The 20435-nt window shown below is 30.9% G+C and overlaps 2 protein-coding genes across 6 annotated transcripts; both read right to left on the reverse strand.

Moving 5' to 3' along the window:
* Positions 1-378: 378 nt before the first annotated feature.
* On the reverse strand, positions 379-1854 carry LOC113510309 (uncharacterized). Its single transcript, XM_026893758.3, has one exon. It carries the CDS (start codon positions 1444-1446, stop codon positions 391-393), a length of 1056 nt encoding a protein of 351 aa, XP_026749559.2. The 5' UTR covers positions 1447-1854; the 3' UTR covers positions 379-390.
* A 6902-nt stretch (positions 1855-8756) lies between these two features.
* Positions 8757-19726, reverse strand: LOC113521186 (gamma-glutamyl hydrolase A-like). 5 transcript variants are annotated; one of them, XM_026906646.3, is made up of 7 exons: positions 19539-19726; positions 15729-16004; positions 14297-14347; positions 12779-13011; positions 12201-12307; positions 11721-11818; positions 8757-9434 (listed from the first exon to the last, which is right to left on the reverse strand). In XM_026906646.3, the coding sequence occupies exons 2-7, from the start codon at positions 15998-16000 to the stop codon at positions 9152-9154; spliced, it is 1044 nt and encodes a 347-aa protein (XP_026762447.1). In that variant the 5' UTR covers positions 16001-16004; positions 19539-19726; the 3' UTR covers positions 8757-9151. The 5 variants fall into 5 exon arrangements, with proteins under 5 accessions (XP_026762447.1, XP_026762445.1, XP_031768638.1 ...); XM_026906644.3 differs by having other exon boundaries at positions 15729-15912; positions 19539-19725; XM_031912778.2 differs by lacking the exon at positions 19539-19726 and adding an exon at positions 17332-17529.
* Positions 19727-20435: the final 709 nt, after the last annotated feature.

Raw genomic sequence — 20435 nt, forward strand, 5'->3', positions numbered from 1 at the left:
ATGAGAACAACGCGAGATACGAACATCCAAAATAACCCACAAATCCTCGGATTTACTTTCCCATTTAAAAATTCGTTTTGATTTAATAGACTTTAAAACAGCTATAAGTACACCGCCGCCCTCTTTATTATGGCGATAACCTGAAGATTCTCTATCTCTTCTATAAACCACATACCTGTCATCAAACAGTTCACCACTCATTACAGAACCATTTAACCAAGTTTCAGTTAAAACTACGACATCGTAATTATTAATTAAAATGTTTCGATAAAATACTTGAGTTTTTGTGCGTAAACCTCGGCAATTTTGATAATACACTTTTAAATTAATGAATGTAAATATAATTAAAACCACTACTTGACATAAAGAACCACAGGAAACTGAAATTCATTATACGATTTTAGCCACACAGTCCATATCTTTGATCAGCATGTAACCAGATTCTTCGTTTTTCCTTACAAATATTTTGCCATTACGCACCCAAACATATTTGTAAGAATTTTCTTTTGCTTTAATCCGAGCTGCGGCATGTAACGCCTTGTTGGCAGGCGACAGATGTTCCACAATGTAAATTGGCGTAATGTTACCCGAAAATCCAAGAAGGGCACTATTCAGTCTAGCTTTTGCATTAGTCTTGTTGTATTTAATCGAAGACGCCAAAAAATTATCCCGAGTTCTAGGTGAAGATAATTGCAGTACCACTGATCGCGGACGAGAACTTGAAGGGTTCACTTTAGATACACGAGTACAATGGGCAATATCAGTTTCTTCAATCTCGCAGCCTATTATTTTTCCTATCTGTTTAGCTATACTATATAAATTCTCATTTTTATGTTCAGGTATGCATTGAATTTCTAGATTACTGGCACGAGAATGCTGCTCCAAGTAAATAATACGCGTATTCAGTTCTTTCACTGTATCTTTCATCTTCTCTTTTTCGCTTTTCAATTCTGTTATTTCTTTTTTCATGCTCTCATGTTCAACCACAAAATCTTCAAATTTTGCATTCATAAAAGTTACGGATTCTACAATCTCCCTTACTTCATTCCTTATAGTAGCCAATTCCGACTTTATCATTGAGGCCATATCTCCTTTAAGCTGTGCAACCATTTTCTCGAATTTGCTATCCAGAATATCCTGAACCGCAACACGCACGTCGTCCACTGTCAGTGGTGGACAGGCCGACGGAGGAGAGTTCAAAGCAGGTCTTTTATTACCTCTAGCAGTCGATATTTTTCGCACTGGTGTACTATCCTTTCTAGTCATCTTCAAACGACGGTTCTGACAAACTGGACATTTCCAAGATTGAAGAAGCTCAGAATCTGATATTACTTGTATAGATAAACATTCAAAGTGAAAATATTTATTACATTCACAACAATTAATGTACTTCTCGTCTTCTGGTCTATCCAGCGCACAACAGCCCCAAGTCCTAGGAGAAGTCATTATATTTATAATTTATATATGTATAAACGAATATATGTAAGAACTATGCGTTACCAGATAATGTGGGTATTATTTTATATCACTTCCACAATTAATGATTCTTATTTATGGGTATTTTTAACTGCATACCTGGCAACACAAAATAAAATTTCTGTCTGATGTTGATGCAAAAAAAATTAATTTCAATGTGGGTAGAAAACAAAAAATCCTGCGAATCCGCCACTTCAATGAAATCCATACAAAGAGTACAATACTTGCGATTGATTTATATTCCACAGATCGATGAGGTTCCCTGAGATAACAACTCACTGCAGACCGAGGTAGCCACACATCAAATTGTTCAATATTATAGCTATTTTAAAATGCTTGTGTATTACTTTTATTAAAATAAAGAGCACGACGCGACTACACTGTTGTTGATGTAGATAAATCAAAGATCTCAAAATTGTTTTTGTAAATAATTAATAAATATGTCCTACATAAACCGACTTCAATTGTAACAAAACTAGTTATTCTGGTCTCGAAACTAAATTACTAAACCGATTTTGATAAAATGTCTGTGGGACCAATCTATAAGTGTAACCTTTCAGATAAAAAGAATAGTCCATATCGAGTTATGAGATAACAAATATAAAATAAAAAAATACAACCGAATTGATAACCTGCCCCTTTTTGAAGTCGGTTGACATAAAACAGCCAATGTTACTCGCTGATAATGTAGCTTTAAGTGCATAAGTGAAAGAAATATTGGAATCAGTTTTTGAGTTTGTCCTCTACAAACAGAAAATGTTAAATTAAAGTCATGTAGTATATTAACATTTGTAAACCTAAACTGAAGACTTATTTAAATAATTATATTATCAGTCGAAGAACAAAACAAGTCTAAACAAATTTGAATATCTTTGACTGTGATCTAGGTATTTTCTTCAAACTGCAGTTCATTGACCGCTAAAAGAGCCTGATAAGGCGCAAAAGTTATACGAATATTCGAAATCATTAATCAATAATGTATATTATTATTATCTATCTTACATATAACCCCGTAAATAACACAAAATTGTAAGTATCGCATCTCATGTCTGCAAATACATACTTATTTATGTATGTATACTGATTTCAAATTATATACTGGTATTATTATAAATATGAAAGTTTGTAAAAATGTTTGCTTGTTCAATTTCAAGAGTAGAATATAGAAGTGAAATTACAGAGTACGGAGTCGTAATATCTTAGTCCTCATGAATGGCAATGCACGAGGGGTATTATGAACATGATAGTATACTAATGATGTCCATGGTACTGTTTATGTATATAGATGATGACCACTTTCCGTTTGATTCCGTAGTCCGTGTTTGGATATCTCGTATTTAATCACGCTGCATCGGCAGTCTTCTATTGTTCATGTTCATTTTCCATCACTTCCATCTGTGCTCCCACAGACGACCACAGAATTCGGAATCAAATACCAACATCAATAACTATAAGCCGAAAAGATTAAGAACGATAGAAAAAAAATTAAAGATGTCTATTTAATGAAGTGACTTCCTTCTAAAGTATTTAACAAATAAAAACCTTGAAATAAATTAGAGCCCTTACATAATTACAACAAACGCAATAAGAATGAATCTGTTTATTTTTATTTCAACCTCAATCGGAGGGAGACTCCCGCTGCTACTGACTACCTAAATAATCGTGACGAGCACTCAGATGCAGATGGTTATTTGTACATGAACTTCCAATCAGCTTTAGCTCAACATATTCTGCTTATATTTAGACTGACCAATATACATTAGGTACCATAGAGCAGCTAAATTATGTAACGAATTTTAGGACACGTTAAGGTTACGATTGGGATTATGAGGTATTAGTAAAAGTAATTTATGAGTATAACAAATGAGTATAATTATAATATTACATGTTTATGAATATAAGTTATACTTGACTTTATATAAAATTTTTATAATTCCATTATTTAAAATTTTATATATCTATATTTGCCAAATAAAATATCTAAAATTAAAAAAGAGATATGTCATAAAATATAATAAAAACAGTGATTTGTAAAAATATTAGGTTGATAATACTTTATCACTGGGAATCATATTCGTACATAGACAATTTGTTTAGTAACACAAGTTTTTTACTCCACAAAGACCGTTAATCATCACAAAATTAATATGAAATCAATACAAAAATAAAGCTTATTTATTGCAAAATGAATTATCAAAATCGGTTTAAAATTGGCAACGTAATTGCATAATAGAATATTAAAAACATCCAAATGTGTCTTCTTTTTGAAACCAAACCCAGTATTTTCCCCCATAAAATTGTGAAATCTTATCTATTCTATTCCATTTTATACATTATGGTTTGTTTCTATTACTAAATACATGCATAATTTCAAAATTCCATTTTATAAGGTCCATAAGCATAAATTCTTTTCCCTTTCCTCCCTTTTAACTTTATTTAACTAATTTCTGCAACTATAATTATATAAGTACATACAGATATATAATAACATACTAAAAAAACAATTTAAATTCACATAATGATAAAAATTACGTTTCAGAAACATTGATAAGATACTGTCATTAGTACTTAATGGAGAACATACGACGACTTTCAATTGATATTGAAAATGATTGATGGCACTGTATTTTGAAGTTAACAATCTGTAGAACTAACAAAGGAAAAATATGAACAAAATGAGGTACATAGCAAAATTATATTAGGTATTCCCGCAAGTACTAGAGGGGGGGAAGGGATTGTTAGTAATGGAGACTGAGAATCCCATTGCTAGCAATATACCCAACCAGGTCGACCTCCTCGTGGTTCCCCCTGGAAACTATCATGATTAATTCCTGATGAATTCATCACGATGGGCTAACTGGCCTGTTTTCATTCTCATCTATCACCCTTCACTGGTGCTCCGCCAGCGTATCCCGTTAGCGCAGGCGGGGCTACCATACCATTTTCACCAATAAAAAAAAATACTAGAGGGAGACTGTCGTTTGCTTGGGTACCTCTGTACCATTCGTGTTTCTGAGCAGTGTTTCTATTCATAAAGCAGTTATGTTTGCATGTCTATGTTTCGGTTTGAAGAATAGGATATGGGAGTTTATTTACAGGGTAAAAAGACATAACACCTTTAGTACTCAAGAATGACAACGTATGGGAGGTATCATGGGCGAAACAGTATACTCTGTTATGTCTATGGTACTGTTCATGTCTACAGACGACAGTCACCACTTTCCATTAGATGAACCTTCGCTTGTTTACCATTCTAAGTTGCATAAAAAAAAAACTTTGGAATGTTGATGATGATGATATCAGCTGTAAACTATCCACTTCTGAATATAGACCTCCCTTGGGGTAACAGTAGCTACCACGGTTAACAAGCAGATGAGCAACCGCATTTAGACTTTGGTAATGTTTTAAAAGGAACGCTGCTCCTGAGTCGGTTCTTATGATAACCACGGGAAAGGGGAGGTGGCCTATTCTATGCCGGGGCCATACAGTCGTTTACAATGTTGTTGTGAATATTATGTCAATGACTATTAAAGGTTTAAATATACCGAAAATATATTGATAAAATTCATAAGACGATTATTTGTTCTGCATAATCTAAACTAATCTTATTCTTAATTTTCCATATATTTTTTTTTATTATATTGTTGTAGTAACTTCATTAATGAAAATTTAAAGCAACATTTTAGAAATTATAAAGTTAGAAACCCAAAATAAAATTATATGTTATAATATTGTATAATTATTATAATTTTATTTAAATGCATGGAAGCTCTTTCTAGATTCTTTCACGAAGAAATTCATGAAATTTATTTTTGCTAACATAGCATTAATAATGTGAGGATATTTTTTGAACACTTTCCACTTACTCCTCTCAGGATAAAATTACACGCCGTGGAATGGATATCTAAAAATAATATAAATTTGAGATGACTCATCAAAAAGGAAATACCAGGGTTAAACATAACCAACAAGCAAAACACCCACACAATCTACAGTGTAACAAGTTGCTTACAAATACATATCTCACATATCTACATACATATACATACACCGACCCATCAAGATTTTACTTCATTAACAAATATAAAGCCATAATTAGATTATTGACGCACTTTAATAAGAAAACATTTTACAATATCTTGTACCGCTTATAACCTAACCTAACGATATATATATATGATATTAATTTCAGCTTGATACCTCCACGCGTTTCTAAAAATAAGGATCTTGACAGACGGACGGACAGACGAACAAAGAAGTGATCCTATAAGGGTTTTGTTTTTTTTATTTTAGAGGTACAGAACCCTAAAAAGTATGCAAATCTGTGTATATGTTACTAATAAAGGTTTGAAGGGTGGGATATGGCAGTGAATTTACAGGGTACAGAGGAATAACACCTGAGTCCACAGGAATGGCAACGCATCGGGGGTATCATGGGCGAAACAGTATACTCTGTAAAATATACGAGTATACAAGTGTCCTTAATGAGATTAATAGATGCCAAAATAATAATTTTCAGAATAGTTGTCTGTATGTTTATTGCGGCATCTCGCAAAAACCACTGCATTAAATTGGATGAAGCTCATAAGGGACGATTTGTTGCTGCATTTAAAACTTCTAGAACACCGCCGCAAAATTACGCGATACGCTGTTTTCTACAGAATACAATTTGGAGAGCATGCTAAAGAACTGCATGACCTGATTCCTCCTTCACCCTTTCGGCATCGAAGTACCAGACGGAGCAAAAACCTCCGCCCTTACGTCGTAGACATACCATTTACACGCACTTTCGGTCTTTCAGTCATGATGAATGAAATATAATCCAAATATAATCTGCACCAATTTAAGGTAAATTTGATAACCTATTCGTGGGTCCGCGAGCCCTATCTTAGACCATATCGTAATCAATTGCGGGACTCTTCAATAGTAAAAAATGTCTTACTTGAGATCTGGTATATGTTTAACTTTGATACGCCACTGAGAAGTGATGTACTTAATTTACGAAGTATGTACGAAGTAGCGGGCAAAAAGTTTATATATATATATATATATATATATATATATATATATATATATATATATATATATATATATATATATATATATATATATATATATATATATATTAACGAAGGGATCTCACGCTGCGCAATGTACTACCCTAAGAATCAACATAAAACTCAAAGCACATCCAACATCGAGTTTTTACTTTTTTAGTATAATGACATATCCAGGTGCATATTTAAACATTTTGTTTTCACGGTTTGTAAAAATAAACAACTTTTGTACTGCGATATAAAAGTAACTTAATTTTATTAAAACAGGTACTTGGTATGCCTGATCAAATTTGTACTTCGTAAAACTATAGATAGGTACATAATAATTTTTGTGGTGTGAAATATTACACTTATTTTGATTCTGTTTTAGCCTTGTGTTGGATAAAGAGATTGAAAATTAAAAGTCATAAGAAGCTTAAAGTGGTTTTTTTTTTCTTTATTTGCATCGTCCTAATGAAATAAAAATTTCAACTTCGAATTGGTCCACGGCTCTTCTATGATATTTTTTAGAAACAGGACTTCACCAGTAATTGGTTAAAACTGTAGTTCGGTGCAATAAGCTACTATCATCTGACTACTCACAATAAGATACGAAAATAGATTCTTGAGTAACCATAGTATTTTTTTTTTTGTTATATTAACCGTTAACTGCTGGACATAAGCTTTCCCCATAAGGGAAGTTTTACCAGTAGTTGCCACACTAGACAGGCGGGAGGCAACCGCAGCTAGACTTTGATGATATTTTAAGAGAGACGCTTCTACCCATTCCTCGATCATTAAGTTTCCTTAGTCGCCTCTTACGACACCCACGGGAATAGTGATTAGTTAAGCCATTAAGGCGCTATAATATATAACAAACAAACAAAGAAACTCACTTTCATATTTATAATATTAATAAGGATTAATTGCATATCACAAAATTATTATTATCGTAACTTCATTGGTTTTCTGTATTATATGTAATTGTTTTGTGAAAGTTATCAAGATAACATACTGTCTTGATAACATTCACAAAACAATTTAATGTCAGATAAATATATACATGGAATGATAAGTGTCTAAGTAATTCAATTTAAGATACTTCAATCTGTCAATCATAATTGATAACAATAAGATTTTCTTCGTAGGTACTATACTTAATCTATGATTTTCGTCTATAAACATATGATAAACTAGACAATGTCTGTATTTAAAAAATATTTAAAAAATATAAAGTTTTATAATTACAAGCCAAAATAATAAATTTTAGAATTATTTTTTATGCAACTAAGAATGGCTAACAAGCTGACAGCCCATCTGATGGAAAGTAGTAACCGTCGCCTATAGACATGAGCAGTACCATGGACATAACAGAATATACTGTTTCGCCTATAATACTGTACTCCCCATGCGTTGCCATTTCTGAGGACTTACGTGTTATTTCTCTGTACCCTGTAAATTCCCTGCCATATCCCATCCTTCAAACCGAAACACAGCCATGCAAATACAGCTGCTTCATGGTAGAAACACAAATGGGGCAGAGGTGCCCAAGCAAACGACTTTTATACGAAGTCTCCTTCTGGTAAACCCTGCCTATAAGTATGTGTGTTGCGGCATTACATAAAAACTACTGCACCAAATTGGATACGATTTTCACGGTTGTATTCTTGAAGATCAAACTTAACTTAAAGTCTGATGCATTTTTATTTTGATATGTTATCTAGATATAAAATAAGCTATCTATGTCAATAATTTTTCTTTTTACGCGACGAAACAGACTAACTACTTACGAAATCCACACATACATATTCGCGGGGAAGACTAGTATTTTATTAATAATTTAGTTATGACATCAGAAGGAGACTTTATGCAACAGTCATTTTATTACTGGGGATTATAACCTCTCTGCAATATATCCTGCTAGGTCGACCTCCTCGCAGTTCTCCCTAAAAACTATCATGCTCAGTTCTAAGTGAATTCAACAGGATGGGCTAACTAACCGTTTAAAAAAATATAGTAACGCATAAGGGTAACACGGAAGTCACAGTGTATTCTGTAACGTCCATGGCGCTGTCCAAGACATAAAAAAGACTATCAATTCACCACTTTCACTAGGTTACCTTATTCAATTCTGTGACTCATGATTAATCGTAATAACCTCATCTGAATCGGTTTAGTACTTTTTACAAAGTAATCAGCAAAGATATATACCAGGTGGGAATGAGAAATAATTGAAACAACAGCTCATGTAATTAGCTAATAATATAATTAACATTTTAGAAAAATATGATTTGTATAAATATAAATTTTCCTAAATTGTATATTTTGTATATTCTACCTACAATATTCTTTACATTGTAGCACGGTACAGAACACCCAAATATAGGTGCTTTTACCTATTCATATTGCATACATTAAAGCTATATAAATAAATTATTTATTAAACTCTAAATAGGTAGATCTCAAATAGTTGTACCTATAACAAATTCAAAATATTACCACAGTGTAAGGAATAGCCAGTAGTCTAACGCTTTTGGTGATTCTCGAAGACGTACATAACAATTCGAGATGCATTACTGTTTCTTAACATGTCCATAGACGAATACTTGATATTACAATGAAATAACTAACATATTATATTAAACTGTGCAATGTCTATGACGTCGAGGTTCGAAGAAGTAACATTGTTCGTACTGACTACCAATTTTTCCAGTGAATTTAGGTTCATAATTATAAATCAAGTACTCATTCTCCTCGTCTACGTTCCGGAACGTGTGAGAACTCTTTCTACATTCGTTCAAGAAGAAATCCATAAAGTATCTGTTCGCTCGCACCGCGTCCGACGAATGCGGGTAATTCTTGGACTGCTTCCACTCGAAGGAATTCTTCTCGGGATGAAATTGCACACCATAAAATGGATATCTGAAAAAAATATATAAATAACTAAAGTTAGTACCACTGAACACAGTGCCATCTAGTACGAAACTAAACAAATCTTATACTATGAGTATCCACTGATAGAAATACTTTAATATTTAAAATACGCCATCATCATCATGTCAGCCTTTAATTGTCTATTGCTGAACATAAGCCTCCCTCTTGGGAGATGTGCCAGTAGTTGCCACGTTTGGCAGACGGATTGGCCTATTCTATGCCGGGACCAAACGACTTTTAATACATACATAGGTACAATACACAGAAAACAGTCAGACCAATAAAAATGGACACATGAATACAAATGTTTGTATTATCTAAGATGTGCAGTGTATTAAACCGTTACATCACCAAGGTTAAACGTAAAGGTTACGACACGAAATCCAATGACAGTTTTAATGAAACTGAACAATTTACTCCATAAAGAAATCTAAAAATATTTTTAAACCTCACATGCTAAATCGATAATCGATCGATATATAGAAATTTCGAATTTGTACCATGGGACATGTTGTTCAGTTTTATGAATATTATCACTAGGTTTCGGCTTTGTATATCCTTTACGACTAAAGTGTATAAGCTCAGTATTATACTTTCATATGGTACACTTTCATTTACTGGGTACAGAGGAATAACACCTCAGTCCTCAGGAATGACAACGCATGGAAGGTATCATGGGCGAAACAGTATATTGTGTTATGTCCATGGTACTGCTCATGTCTATAGGCGACGGTTACCACTTTCCATCAGGTGGGCCGTCAGCTTGTTTGCCATTCTAAGTTGTATATATATAATATCAGAAACATTTTTCGACTGATCTCTAAAAATTATTCTTAATAAAAATTCGCCGTAATTGTGTTTTATTTCGTATTGGTCCTATATAGATTTTATTACGACTAGAGCTATTTCTTTTTTGTGATCATCTCAGTTGGGGATAACCTAGACGAAATGATTAGACCCTAGATAAATATTTTAACTAAATGATCGCATTTAAACTTATCTGATAAACCAAAAAATTTTGAATTAATAAGACTGGCTAGTTAGCTATCAATATAATAAACTATAAAATCCAGCTTGTTCACATCCTATTGTACGTTCTAAATTTAAATTACTATGTATTGAACTTAATGTGTATAGACACATTAAGTTCAATACATAGTAATATATATCATAGGATATATCTCATCGTACATACTACTGAGGATGGAGAATGAATGGAACAATAGCAAAAGTGTCCAACTGTAACAGTCATAAATCCCTTTAGCATAGCGTTAGAGCAACAAGAGGATATGAAATTAATTTAGCAGTTGTTAATGTTGTGAAGTGAGCTGAGATTAATTTAAGTCCTTTACTATTTAATACATAAATAAAAATTAAACATTTATTTATGCATCAAACATAATAATATTATTTTACATTATATCATTTTGTTTCTATTTTAGGCTTTTGGAAAGTGCGCCATTATAAAAAGCGGAAGATTTGCTTTCCTTGTTCACTTTTTTTTTTTTTTATTTACCCAGCTGCTACTGTAGCGTCATCCTAAATTAACGCCATTCAACGAACTCTTTTTCTTATACAGAGATGGTTCACTTTGCATCTACTCTACCCTCCACCGTACATAGATTAAGAGTATGACCATTATTTCCAAGTCGCCGTCCACTAGCAATTTTTTTTAATAATAATATTAAGATTACTCGGCAACATAAATTTTATTATGATAAATACTTTTAAATTCAATGTGACAGAATAGCAGCTTATAGAAATCTTCGATCAATTCATATTGTCTGCACCTAAGTACCTACTTTTATTTTATCTTATACTATAAACAGCAGTTCTTTGTTTATATTTATACAGTATTATTAATTACTTGTATGTTTTCACCCAACTTTCAAATTTAGAAATTTTATAAGTACTTTTACACTTTTCATGATAAATTTTCCCTATCAAATAAAAAGTGGTGTTAGCTTTTTTAATTGACTAAAGAAAAGGAAATTTTATTCCTTAATTTCCTTTTCTATCATTTTTTTATTCGATGATAATGGAATGGTAACCCCGCCTGTGCTAACGGTATACGCTGGCAAGTCCAGTGAGAGATGATAGACCAGAATGAAAAGGCAGGTCAGTTAGCTCATCGTGATGAATACACCTAGAATTCAGCATGATGGTGTCTAGGGGGGATCTGACTGGGTATATTGCTAGCAATATATTGCTAGCAATTCCTTCTGCCCTTCTATCCATAATATTTAAGATAATATAATAAAATATATATTTCACCTTTTATTTTCAATTGTTGCTATAAATTGCACTCCTTTATCGTCATTCGAATAGGATGTCACTCGCCAATCTTTGTTCAAGTTGAAGTTTTTTAGATTCTAAAAAAAAAAGTAATCACACAATAAATGACGAAATTATGTTTTGATTCAAAACTCAAGCCATATTAAAAAATATGATAAAAGACTTTAACTTTCAGACTTTAGAAGCACTATGTGTTTCATAGTGTAATTTATAATATCCATAGTCAATATATCATCAAATGATTCAGGTGGATCAGCAAGTAATCTGTTATTCCAGGTTATAAAAAAAAAAGCGTTACATAGATTACCGTATCCTGCATACCAAAAGACAACACAACAATGCACACATTGCGGCGGTGTCCTTCTTGGTCGAGTCACATATAAGTCATAATGTTTCCTCTGGCATTCATTTGAATAATGTTAGTATGTCATAATGACAATATGCAGACATTGCACTAACCTCGTCAACAATGCAAAATTGATGAGCATTAACAGTTATGTCGTAATAGGCTAATAAATCAACGAGATCCTGCGGCGCATTTTTAAACATTTTACTATCACGGAAATCTGCAACAAAATAGAACAATGGTCTATATTGTAATTATGAGACTTAATAAATATTTTTAGACTTTATAAATTAGTACTTATGTTAAAAGCTTAAAATCGTCGTTAAACTGGAAAGGACGAAAGTTCAGATAGATTATATTACGTATTGTTAAAGCCTGACATATTAAATTTACATGTCATCTTTTTTTATTTTTTATATTATATATGATGATTAAAATTTTATACGATTTAATTTTTTTTAATATTCGTATTATAAATAAATCAATTTACCTTGCAACTATCTGTAGAAATTATACTCCAAAAGTTAATTAAGATATAACAAGAGTAGACATATGTATTTCAATGTTGATTAAACAAATAATGCGATATGCAGAACACCTTCCGAAATATTTAAGTGTTTTTTTAATAAGAATTTTTTTAGGAATTTTTACAATGGAAGGTATGGAATGTTATACTTAATCTATATTTTACCGTTAGTAAAATTGAGTGGACGGCTCAAAGAAGAATTGCATTGGATCCTGTTTTCCTTTTCGCGGCGGCCTGACGCAAGTATGATAAGTAACTCGAACCCGAGACACGTTCCAAATATAGGAAAATAATCATCGGCTTCATTAAATTCTTGTGCTATCTCGTATATATGCTGACCAGCGTCCGCGTAACCATTGGATTGATTGAAGTACGTCGCTCCGCCAGGAAATAACACTCTGAAAATAATAAATACAATATTTAATTTTGTTGAAATACATCTACATTTTAAATACAAAATCGGGACTTTAAAATTAAATAAAATATATCCACGAGGCTGAGAAATAAATAAAGTGGAGTACTTCATGATCAGTCATCTGCATACCCATTCAGAAAATTTTACACAAAATCTTCCTTTTGTAACTGTATATATTAATTAAAAATCCGTTCATCTGTTTAAGTATGATAGAAAAACAAATATTCAATAATCTTTATAAACTTTCATATTGACAAAAGGACGTTATTAGCCTACCGTTCAGGTCAGGTATTTACAGGGTTTTATTTAAAATTTAGTTGTTTATAAAATATTAATATAGCAAAAACTGCACCTATAGTTAATCATAATATAATCTCTTTTCTCAATGAGACTCGACATCATTATCGCTTTATACGAGTACCTACATAACTAGCTAAATAAAGCTTTTAGATGGCAAATTACGATTAAACATATACCAGATTTTAAGTTAGACCTTTAGAAACACACAACAAAATTGCATCCAATTTAGTGTAATAGTTTTTGTGTGATGCTGAAACAAACATACATACAGACAAGACTTCTAAAATTAATATTTTATCATCTATTAGTCTTATTAAGACTCCTTATATTTCTTATATACCTACATATGTATATTATACATGCATAAACATCGTCTAGTTACAAATTTATTATATTAATAAGATTGTGGGTGAAACTTCGTGTAAGAAAGAGATGATTATCTGATGACAATGAAATATATAATAAATGTACACATATATGTAGGATTATTTTTGTTGAAAAAAAAATACATATATTGTAACGCAATTATAATTTTAAACGAATACATGATCGCATCTTTAAGTGAAAGAGAGGGGCAGTGTGTGAGAGAGAGGGATGTGTGTATTACCTTTCTGTTGTATCATTGTATTGCAGAGAACATAATGATTTAGAAAAACGAACTATAAAGTATACAAATAAGACAAAATATTTGTAAAGACGAAAAATAAAAGAAGTATTTTTTTTCAACAACTTTTTAAGTTGTTTTGCTGAAAATACTCGAATCAATCCCACATATTTTGTATTCTATCTGGACAATAGTGACTAGCTACAAAGTAAATAGAAAATAACACCTCAGACATGATCTTTTGTATTCATAAAACTATAATCGATTGGGACTAATATTATTAATATCTAAACAATATTATAACTTTTGTTATTTGTTATAATCTTAGACTTTATAAGATATATAACTATTTTACAACACTTACCCATTTATTTTGCTCATTAGATCCCTATAGTATTCACGATTTTTTCCTATTCTGAAACAAAAATGGTCACTAAAATGTACCTTATTATGTGAATAAATAAATATTTTAAAACATTATTAACTAAATATCACCCGCGACTTATCGTGTATGATATGAAATTGAATTAAATGCTGTTTACAAATTAGGCTAAGACAAACAGCTATCAAGGGTAGCATACAAGCATACAGCTCACCTGATGGTAAATATTGCTGCAAACTATAGGCACTAGCAATACCAGTTCTCAATTCGCCTAATGATATTTTTCTTTTATATGAGTTTGGAGATATCTACGCTGATTTATAACCAACTTTGAGAGTATTTTTATTATAGTATATTTTATAATATAATATTTTCTCACGATTATAATTACTGTTGTCAAACTATTACTGTATTACGAGTAGTTATCATACATCGCTACTGTATAATCAAATCAAACATCTTCATTCACAAGACCTAATAATTTTTTATATTTTAGATTCAATTCAGAGGCACACTTTTGGAAAGTTAATATATTCATGTAATATTGTTATTCAAACACATGCATTTTCAATACCAAGATAGCGCAAAACCTACGTCATACTACGTCTATGGCGCAAACTTACCCAATTAAAAAAAAACTTAAAAACAGATATTTTAAATAAAACGTTGCGCTCAAATTTAATTTTCGAATGGAAATTGTATTGGGATAAAGAGTATTAATTTGTATAGTAAATTTCTAAATTGATTTCTATAATTGAAATATAAAGTAACCCGTACCAATTATTTGTATTTATTCATATGCACGATACACAGCACACAGTTAAACATTATTTTAAATAGTTCATCAACAGACTGGTCTATTCTTGACACGAAAAGAGGAGATTTATAAGTTTATCTATGTGCATCTGTTTGTTTTCGATCCAATTTTCCTTACACAGTTATATTTAGTGGAAATCAAACCTTCTTACCTCTCCTTACATGAATCGTAAAAAGGCAAACAACTATTTGTATCGAATTTAAATTGCTACACTACTTCAATTTTTGTGTCTAACGTTATGCCTACTTATAAAGTGCCAATGTTATCCCTTCCTTGCTCTTATTTATACACACATTATTCGGTGTTGTATAAATTCCTAGGCAAGAGTACAAAATGAATATTATAATATAATATTTTATATATTACCTAAATGTTTTACATATTCTATACAGTGCCATGATATTGTATAAAATACTGAATTATATAGATTGCCAGTAACACGTATAAGTATTTAGTGTATTTGTTAATTGTTAACTGATTTTGATTATCTTGTTTTTTATCTATAAAGTATATTGCCATGTTTGTCCTATACTAAGTTGATCTAAATCGATGTCGATTTTTTCTATCTTATATTATGATATTGTTTGTTTAACTTACAATATAGGCACAACTCTTGCTCCTGATGCTTCGATGGCCTTCACATACGAGGCAGCAATGTAACTCGTATAGTTTTCTTTGGGATATTTCCCTTGAAGGTAGAAAGACTGTTCTTGTGATAGAATTCCAATAATAGGCCTATTGTTGATCGCCGGCTGTTCCTCACTGCTCGTAATCACGGCACCTTCGCAGTGGAAAAAATATGCCACAATCAACAGTAGTGTTAGCTTCATCGTGATCATTGCTATCCAATTAGTCAACGAACCACCCATCCACCTATAATTATACGATTAAAAGGAATTATTCACTAAAACCACTATAATTTCGAGAGCACACGATTTGATGTTATCATTTCATAACATTGACTGTACTGTCATACGATTATTATATAAATACACTGTTACGAAAGTTGCCATATAACTTTATCTATATTAACAATATTTGTAGTCAATGAATAATATAGTAAATATAATCTCACTATAACAACAGATACCTACATGTTAAGAAGCGATCTAATACTGACCACATATAAGTTGTGTTAACTGCATCGTTTGTAAAACAACAAATAAAGACGTCTCGTACTATTTTAAGTCTTACAGATGTAGTGTATGATATTATCATGACACTTTGACTCTCCAGAAATAGATTATCTAATGTAAAGTTTTATTGCTAACTATAAAAACGAAAACATCGGCTTCGATATGATCGACACCATGAACTCTGCTGAAGCCATGTTAAGATCACTTCGTATTACATTTAATGGCAATTGTATATCTCACACTTCGATACCAACAATAAAGAGAAAAAGTATGAGAATACAACAGGGAAAAGTGCAAAGGACTAATTCCAGCTCTATCACAAGGAAGAGTTCTGGTAACCAGCTATTCTACACAAGTGACCCACTAATCTATTTGTAAGTTTACGCTACTGTTCACATAAGATAAAATGAGATAGCACATGTGGCGTATTGTTTCTTCTCAATCGTGCAACAGCATAAACGTATCTACAAATAGATTTGTTTGCCCCTTGTTTCGATCAAGTTTTGTCAAGCCGGGAGGGCCAAGCTGAAATCTGTAATTTGTATTTTTAAATTTAGTTGTTCTTGAAACTCAGAGGTACGTTATCGCTGTTAAAGTGCCGACCTAAATTAGTGTTCTACTCGTAATAGTGAAAAAATTAACACCAAAGAGAAAATGCTTTAATTCAATATCTTTTTAATAAAATTAGTTAATAAAGTATTGTTATCACATTTGTAATTGTTGGTATCGATCCAATGATAATAGAACATAACAGTTTTGTTTTTGATAATATATCGTTATCGCTCTTACTTTGAAATATCGAAAGACTATGGATATTGATGACCAAAATCTATGACTTTTTAAAAAATATAATAATATTTATTAAATCCAAAAATACACGTTTTAATTTTACATTTGTTCCCAAAACTTCACGCTAGGATTCCCTGTGTCGTGAAGTCTTGGGCCCTCTTCTAATTACAAAAAAATAAAAACGACCAGTTCCTCTTATCCCTGCATATATACATACAGTTATTTTCTAGTGTAATCACTAAGTCCAATTATCTACACTAATTATCATTACTTACCTACTAGTAGTAGAGTTTTTATCATTACCCTGGGTAGGTAAACCCATTTTAAAAATGTCTTTCGTCGTAAGAATTTTTTTTGGTCGTAATAAATGTCGTAAGAAACGAGTAATGGAACTTAATGGTCGAAGGATGGGCAGCAGCGTCCCTCTTAAAACATCTCCAAGGCCTGACTACAGTTCCTAACCCGAACGTAGCAACTACTGGCAAAACCAGGATGACCTATTTTCAACAGTGAATAGTTAATGGCTGATATGGTATAGTGAAAATAACTTTTTTTTTAAGAAAAGTCAAATAAAAATAGGATAACAAAAGAACCAAACAAATATAGTTATGATCTTATTTAGCTATAACATTTTCACAAAAAGGTTATGTATGTAGCTAGTTAAATACAATGTACACTAAAAACCTAGTCGTAAACTGTTATAATAAAATTCATTATTCAACCAGCTTTACGTACGCGTGGATTTTAGATGTAAGAAAACCAATCAAATAGACTACTTCTAGATAACGCATCGATACAAAATATGCACCAGATTGTAAGTTAGCTCTTCAGGAGCACAACTGTGAAAACGACATTCAATTTGATGCAGTAGTTTTTACATGTTGGCAGATCAAACATACAGATAGACAGACAAATTTCTAAATATTATTGTTTTGGAATCTATTGACTTATTGAAACCCCTCACATTAATTTTTCTTAAATATCTCCCATTAACAGACTTCTTCTAGTTACCATTTTATTATATAATAAGATATTTAGTTATTTATTTATTAATTAAAAATAATTATAACATTATAACAGCAAAAGCCAAATCAATATTATAAATCTAGTGTACTACCATACAAAGTTATAATAAATGTATTTAACCCGACTCTAGATATTTCTGAGCCGCTTCTAATATCATTGGCAGGCTACTACTAAATATATCAATGATGTTTATAATATTATTTAATAACCGTACTGCGTATATTGTATCCTTTATAACAATTACTTATATAAATACCTATTTTATAAAGAATAAAATATACCTACTGATTAATTCATTCACTGACTCATACTCATCCAACCCAACCCAGTAAGGACAATTTGAAACAGTAAAAGGGTAAGGTAGCTGTAATCTACAACTTTGCCTGCGTGAATTAAAATACCCTATATGTTCATCAAGCCACATGTTCACCTGTATGCCAAACTTAATTCAAATCCGTTCATCCATATAAATATAACGAAAAGTTTAATATTTTTGTAGATAGAAAGAAGAATAAATGTCAGATTGTATGAGGTTTTTTTTTTATATTTAGGTATTTGAAATGGATACAACGAAACATTAATATGTAACAGCGTTTTAAAAATTTAACTCTAAAAAGAAATAAACAAATACTCATTCATTTGTTACATCAACATTCCGCAAAAACTTTAAAACTAAGTACTGGTAGTACAATAAATAATAAATCATAATTTAAATTCAAATAACTAACACTATAAGTGTATTAAAATAACACTATAAGTACAAATTTCAAGCTACCAGAGTAAAACTTTTAGGCGAAAAATTTATTTGTATCGTTGAGCCACAATTTAACAGTAAACTTACATTCACTTGAAATAAGGTTAAAGAAAATGATGGATACCATAATTTTTATTTTACTTCATAACTCCACCTAAAAGTCCATACAATATTTAAATTTTAAATAATATTTATATATTTATTTTATTATACTTTATTTAATCTTTCATATACATATACCCATATTTCTTTAAATAAAAAGATCTCGACATAATTACACGTGTGATTATAATACAGATTTCACTTTTTCAATGAATAAAATTAAAAAATGAATCATTTATTAAAAAAAACATATTAATTCATACAAAAAGGTAATTGCATCAATAATTTTAAAGAATAAAAATACAATAACTTATGTAACTTAAATATCTCGAGTGTGAGTGATATTATGAACTGTATATTGATGTATATGATGTAATCAAACAATGGGTTGAAAAGGAAAAATAACTATAATAAAGAAAACTACGAAAGATAGACTACGACAGCAAAGAGCAACAGTGACTATTGTAAAAACAAAAGTATAAAAATACAATAAAAATAAAATCTTTAAAAATAACTAAGAAGTTCGCAGCATCAAGTATATCCCAAGTTTCATGTTTAGGTGTGTCAATCGATACATACTCTGTAAGATAACAGACTTACCTTTTCTAAAAACTTGACTTGTTAATCTCAGTGACTGCATAAATGTCTTGTAAATAATTAAGAGAATGATTGTTAGACTTAACATTTTATTTTGTTTGGTTATATTTTTGACAAGAGGTTTTAAATCGATGTCTATTAGACGCATGCGTTGTTCGCAAAATGCAATCGTTCTGCGATACGGCGTTACTGAAACTAAACTTACGAACACCATTATAATCTAATAATGAGTCACGTTATACAATGGTTAATCGTATAAAAAATTATTGAAACAATAATCTTGTAATCAATGATTAAAAGACACACACTTCGTCCGCAAAGCATAATTCACCTTAGCCGAAATGCAATACATATTTACCAATAATAAATTATGTACGTAATGCAATGGTCTTTTAAAAATTTATGAATATAAACAATAAAAATAAGATGCAGCAAATGAGAGATGATTTCATCCTCTATAGAAACTCATTCTGCAATACTGCTGCTGTTTAACTGACCTAAAGGATATCAAATATGCCAAAAATGTATAACTTATTAAGGTCGTATAATAGAATGAAATTAATCATATAAAAATGTATGAATAATAATAACAATTTGAAAAGTAGCAATTGTAAAATTCATATATTGCTCTCAGAGACATATATACTACACACACACACACACACACACACACATATATATATGTTTAATAGAGGTATATATATATATATATATATATATATATATATATATATATATATATATATATATATATATATATATATATATAACTTATTAAACAATAATTTATTAATTTACTAGTTACTAATTTATTTACCACGAGTTTAAGTATATCAATATATATGTTATGTCTACTAAGCAAAGTTGAATATTCATAGTATGAATCATTATCTCCCTACC

This window comes from Galleria mellonella, unplaced genomic scaffold (genome assembly GCF_026898425.1).
Source record: "Galleria mellonella isolate WM207_F2 unplaced genomic scaffold, CSIRO_AGI_GalMel_v1 utg55, whole genome shotgun sequence".
Classification (NCBI taxonomy): Eukaryota; Metazoa; Arthropoda; class Insecta; order Lepidoptera; family Pyralidae; genus Galleria; species Galleria mellonella.

Excerpts from the sequence above, each read along its gene's own strand:
- LOC113521186 (XM_026906643.3), bottom strand. The coding sequence starts at position 16,349 with ATGATAATATCATACACTACATCTGTAAGACTTAAAATAGTACGAGAC. Across the intron at positions 16,005-16,251 it reads GTTAACACAACTTATATGTG|GTGGATGGGTGGTTCGTTGA; the intron begins GTCAGTATTAGA and ends GTATAATTATAG. Across the intron at positions 14,348-15,728 it reads GCAAGAGTTGTGCCTATATT|AATAGGAAAAAATCGTGAAT; the intron begins GTAAGTTAAACA and ends TTTTTGTTTCAG.
- LOC113510309 (XM_026893758.3), bottom strand. The coding sequence starts at position 1,446 with ATGACTTCTCCTAGGACTTGGGGCTGTTGTGCGCTGGATAGACCAGAA.